Raw genomic sequence first — 6,192 nt, forward strand, 5'->3', positions numbered from 1 at the left:
ACCCTGCATTGTTTTGCAGCCAATAGGAGAACGACGTCTTCGTCTCCAGGACGACGTCTTGTTTCAGAAGTCCAGCCGACAAGAAGGAACATCGCAGACGTCGGCTGGAATATTTCTATCAAGGATACAACATGAATGCGCAGTAAAGTAAATAAACCGCGATCATAATGGCGTTTAGGGACCCAGAAGGCCGGGCAGAGGAACAACTCAAAGAGAGAGGTTATGTTCTTGGGGAGGTTTTGGGAGAAGGATCTTATGCGAAGGTCCGCGCCGCTTTCAGCAAGAATTACAATCGTCGTGTAGCAATGAAGATCATCAACAGAAGAAGAGCGCCTCGCGACTTTTTAGCCCGTTTTCTCCCAAGAGAACTAGAAATTATACAAAAACTTGATCATCCAAATATTATCAAAACGTTTGACATCATGGAATTCGGCCAGAAGGTAAGACCTTTAGCTTACACATGCCGCAAATTCTTTTCACTTATCCGTCCTCAATGCTTAAGAAAACACTTTTGCTTTTTTTACCTACTTTAAAGCTTGTTAACATTTCTTTTTTTATCATTTTTAAAGCACGCTTTTTAAATCATTAAAACAATAGTTATTCTTCTAATGATATATAATTAAAACTAAGTAACGTATATACGATCACAATCAACTCAGACCAAATTAAGAATTGTGGAAAAAAAATTAGACCAAACCTGAGTGAACTGACGCAAATTTAGAATATATGGAAAGTCAGGATGTAAAAAGTGTTACAATCCATGTTTATCACAACATTAATTTTTCGATCTTTTTTACCTGTTACTGACAATCTTTTCTAACAAAATTAAATAAATAAATAAATACATACATAAAATAAAAAAGAGAGACGGGGAGATTTGTGGCATTCTTAAGTCTTCAGACTATGTTTCAAGGTGGTCTTTTTTCCCTGTTTTTTTTTCCTTCTTTTCTTTCATAAAGACGCGGGTGCTGTAACCGCCGCAATAATTCTGATTCTAAAATCGTTCTGAGAAATTGCAAATTTTGACTAACGTTTAAACATTAACGTCATGTGAGGGGGGGGGGGGGGAGGGGGGTTGAAACTAGAGTTTAGAGTGAGGTATTGGCCTGGTATAGATGTGGTCTGGACAATCAATTTGGGATTTTAACCAAACAAAGTTTTTATCCACACCATCTTTATACTTGCCGGTCTAAAAATTCATAGGAGGCAAAACGTTAAAACGTTAATTTTATTTCCTCGAGACAGAAATATTTCCACCTCTTGTGAGTGATCCCAAATATCGAAACCCCTTTTGTCTTTTGTTTACAGTCAATAGAGTTTAAAGCAATATAGTGGAAACCCGGAAACCACTCAAACCTCATATAGATGCAAGAGATGGTCATTCTGCGGGTGGGATAAAACAATCATTTATAATCTTTGTTTTAGGTATTCATCAGCATGGAGATTGCAGGCCACGGTGATTTGCTAGAATTTATCCGGTTACGAGGCGCCATTCCAGAGGAAACAGCTAAAATCATGTTTCTAGAATTTGTAGACGCGGTAGATTATCTGCATTGTAACGGTGTTACTCACAGGTAGGTAGTGACTGCTATATCAGACTACTCTGGAGATAAAATGGACGCACGCGTCTTCTGTGCTCTGAACGTCACTGATCTTGTGATACAGTTTAAAGTGGACTAGACAACTCTTTACATTTCTAAGGGTGCATTCCCAGAGATTTAGATCGATCCAAGGATTAAGATTTATATCTACCTAACTCCCTGGGGGTTCACGCAGTCAGCAGAGCGCGCACCATAGTTAATTACCCCTTTACAGTTTTTAGTAGGCGGGACAGACGCTTAAGCCGGCTAAGCTGACAGTAATTTAGTGAGACTCCCCACAGGGATAGATCGATCTTAAATCTATGGAAATGGGGTCTAAGAGTAAGATCTAGATTTTAATTTTTAAAAGTTTGAAACTGTGAATACTTCAGATCATTGTTCTTTTTGAACTTTGTTACTAAGTGGAAATAAAAGATAACATGTTTTCATTTCTACTTATTAATAAAGTGGAAATGAAAGCTAACATGTTTTTATATTTTAGGGATCTTAAATGTGAGAATATTCTGATCGACGTACATAACAACATCAAGCTGTCTGACTTTGGCTTTGCTCGGACTTTTACTGACGGCGAGTTCAGCCGGACTTTCTGCGGCAGTGCTGCATACGCCGCCCCAGAGATACTACAGGGACACCCGTATAACATGCCGGCTTATGATATTTGGAGTATGGGAGTCGTTTTATATATCATGGTAAAATACTAGCATTTCTCTCTCTCTCTCTCTCTCTCTCTCTCTCTCTCTCTCTCCACCCAAACCCAATATAGAGGTGCAATTGATGTCACAAGCATGTTATTAAAAATATTTACTGCACAGATTGCTAACTGTGTTTGATTATTTTAGGGTCCCACATGAAGAAGCTTGTATTAAAGTTTCACTCTCCTGGAACCATGAATAATTAAAAATAATTCATCGTTTAACCCCAAAAGGGAACATACGTTACTGTCACAAATACAAAACGTCCAACTGTGAAACGTTCTACTCACTTTGAAAATTCAGTCATCACTGGTTTGTTCATTGATTTATCTCCTACAAGTATAACGTTGCTAAAAATTATAATAATCTTCTGTATAGAGCAGTTAATTGTTTTTGAGCGACTTTAGTTTGCCTGTCACAGAATATTTAAAAAATGGGGAAAATACACCCTACCGACAGTAAAATAAGCATTTAATAAAAAAATTTCCCTTCATAATACAAATATTATATCAGAAATGTCAAACTATCATGGAACCACAATATATTGTTCGGTCAGCAAAAGAAAACATTGTATCTCTTGCACACAAGTACTTGAACAAAATGAAACATTTTGACAATTTTTCTAGGGAACATACGTTACCTACTAGTATAACTGATGACGCAAAGCCCCTTGAGATACAGTTTAAATATTTATAAAAACGTCCTTACGTCATGTCTAATTTACCATTACTGAACCGTTAAAAAATATATCGGAACGCGGCATAAAAATGAAAATTAAATGGCAAGAACATACGTTACCCTACGGTTTTTGGAACATACGTTACCATATAGGGCTCTTTGCGTAATGTTAAAGACATGGTAAAATTTAAAAATTGAATTTCAGTTGAGACAGTCGTGGATTTTTGTTCTATACACATATAGCCTATGTTTTGAAATATTGTATACAATTTTGAATTCATTCATTTTTATTTTTTGACACTTCAGCATGTGAAATGCACCTTTATATTGGGTTTGGGTGTCTCTCTCTCTCTCTCTCTCTCTTCCTTAAATAGTTATATTATGATTTTAAGTAAAAGTCCTTAATCATCTCTTCAAAATGATATATATATATATATATATATATATATATATATATATATATATATATATATATATATATTCTTTTTGTTGTTGTCAGGTAACGGGTTCCATGCCTTACGACGATTCCAACATTAAACGGATGATCAGGGAACAGCTGGAGAGACATGTGAGGTTTCCTAGGGGTGTCCGCGTGACCACCCCCTGTCAGAGCCTTATACATCACGCGCTGACTGCTGACGTGACAAGACGTGCGACCATAGCTGATATACGAGCTAGTGAGTGGATGGCAGGGGCACGTGCTCTGCTAAACGAGAAACAAAAGAAGTCCGGACCCCAAAACAAAGTTGAGCAGCGGTCAAAACCCAATAAAAATGAACGCAACATTGTTCAGCAGATGGCCAAAAAGCTAGATACTGTGAATAACAACGTAGCATCTTCCAGTAAGGATACTTCTGATACGACGGCGAGGCAAGGTGTCTCTAGTGAGCTGGCAGCCGATATGAAAGGGTTATCCACGGAGTAATAGCATTTTATTATCATAACCCAGGCAACTGTCACCGTTTTTACACTGTTTTGATCTATGGTCTCCGTGGTCTCATCAAAATGGGGAAATGCTTAGGAAAAAGCTCGTCTCAAGATCAAGAGTTTTACCTTTAGTTCTCAAAGCAATACAAACCAGGATATCATTGTAAACTCATTGTGGCCGGATGTTCCAATCTGACAATTGTGTTCTACACAGCTATGTCGCAGCTGATGCAATTATCAACTGACAAAATTGACCCCAACGAACATTACATTAAACAGGAAATTCTGTCTCTCAGTACTGAAATGAATCGTGCAAAGTTATTCGTAATATAAACTAAAACCATGGGACAAGTGTTAAGTTGGAAACCGCGCTGCCTTATCTTATATAATGATAATAAAATTAAAATAAATTATTATTTGGCTCTTACTGGTATATATTTGATAATGAAAGCAACTTACCATGCCTGGCAATAAAAGAACTATGACGCAGGAACTGACAAATGTCTGTATAGGCCTAAATTGGCCCCCTATAGCATTGACAACAAATAAAACCCTGGATAATAGCGTGTATTGATATCAGTGTGTACATTTACCACCTCATCTACATTTTGGTATCTTTTCTTTACCTATTTTATTCGCGATTGGTTCTAATAAAACAAACCGGAAGGATGCTCTCTCATATAGCATCCCTTATTACACAATTGTTACAATGTCATTCTTAAATCAACATCAAAGCACGATGATTCTAAGGCATATCACCAATGAATAAAATAATTTATCTTAGTAGAAGAATCAAGGGGACAGCAACTTCCACAAATAATGGGAAATGTGCTGGTGCAGTGTTATGACAAAAATCATCGCATTAGTTATATTTACATTAGTTATATTACTTATTAAACATATAAGACATATTGCGAGTGTTGATGAATATTCTGATTATGACAAGGTTATGTAAATATAACACACACCATTTGAAATCTTTCCTTTTCACTTCCACTCCCCGAATTTGCCCTCCGTATGACGACATTTGTCAGTCCTAATTATGTCGTGAAAGTTGAAGCGTTTTTCTCATAATGCTTAAAACGCAACTTGCAGTTTATATTCACATTGTAAATCGAGCACTATTACAAAAAATTTAAATGGGAGGGTGAATTACACATAGCATTGCGTTATATAGCACTATAATTTTTAGTTATCATCTTAAGAAATAACTTAAAAGCATAAAAGCATATTTCTTTTGTAAATATCTTTGGCTTTTACTTAAATCATAACGTATCCATACTAAATTAAATTCGTTACGACAGAAATATTTATTTTTGCATGTTTCTGTCAAGATAGAGCAATATAAAGTAAATGTGAAGTTTTGCGGGACGCTACCTCTAGAAAACCGTCTGGATTATACCCCTCTCTCCATTTTTTTTCTTTTTTGCATATCTTTACTTCTATGGTCTCTATATTAAATCTCTCAAATTTTATCAGAGACCCGTCTCACAAAGCTCTCGTTAGCCTCTCGTTATTTATGAGTGCCGTTTCAAGAAGCTGTCGCTAGTTAGTTCTCTCGTTCGTTATTGTCTCATTTTAACCATGAATATTTAACGAGTGGATCAGACCACTCGCAGAGTTTTATCGTACGCATGCTTAATGAATGAAACAAAAAGGATGCTTAGTTACCGTTTTTTGTCGTCTGTCTTTGTATGCGGTATTGAGGCTGCCATGCCGCCAGACGACAGCAGAGACTATGACGTTTTCATCAGAGGCAGAAACTATTAGAATATATGAACAATGATGCAATTTACAAAAGGTTGCACCTGACAGAAGTGGTGTTTCTGAAATATGAGACAGCCAGGCATTTGCTATAAAGGACGGGTATAACAAGTGTTTTCTATAAAGGATGGGTATATCAAGTGTTTTCTATAAAGGACGGGTATAACAAGTGTTTTCTATAAAGGATGGGTATAACAAGTGTTTTCTATAAAGGATGGGTATAACAAGTGTTTTCTATAAAGAACATGTATAACAAGTGTTTTCTATAAAGGATGGGTATATCAACTGTTTTCTTTAAAGGATGGGTATAACAAGTGTTTTCTATAAAGGACGGGTATAACAAGTGTTTTCTATAAAGGATGGGTATAACAAGTGTTTTCTACAAAGGATGGGTATATCAAGTGTTTTCTATAAAGGACGGGTATATCAAGTGTTTTCTATGAAAGACATGTATAACAAGTGTTTTCTATAAAAGATGGGTATAACAAGTGTTTTCTATAAAGGACATGTATAACAAGTGTTTTCTATAA

The 6,192-nt window shown here is 36.2% G+C and overlaps 1 protein-coding gene across 1 annotated transcript; it reads left to right on the forward strand.

Annotated features, from left to right (window-relative positions):
- The first annotated feature begins 59 nt into the window (after nt 1–59).
- LOC106181612 (testis-specific serine/threonine-protein kinase 3) lies at nt 60–4,321 on the forward strand. The gene is made up of 4 exons (XM_013566064.2): nt 60–440; nt 1,426–1,574; nt 2,083–2,290; nt 3,471–4,321. Exons 1-4 carry the CDS (start codon nt 168–170, stop codon nt 3,894–3,896), a joined length of 1,056 nt encoding a protein of 351 aa, XP_013421518.2. The 5' UTR covers nt 60–167; the 3' UTR covers nt 3,897–4,321.
- The last annotated feature ends 1,871 nt before the right edge of the window (nt 4,322–6,192 follow it).

This window comes from Lingula anatina, chromosome 5, assembly GCF_051362555.1.
Source record: "Lingula anatina isolate TDL-2025a chromosome 5, LinAna3.0, whole genome shotgun sequence".
Lineage (NCBI taxonomy): Eukaryota > Metazoa > Brachiopoda > Lingulata > Lingulida > Lingulidae > Lingula > Lingula anatina.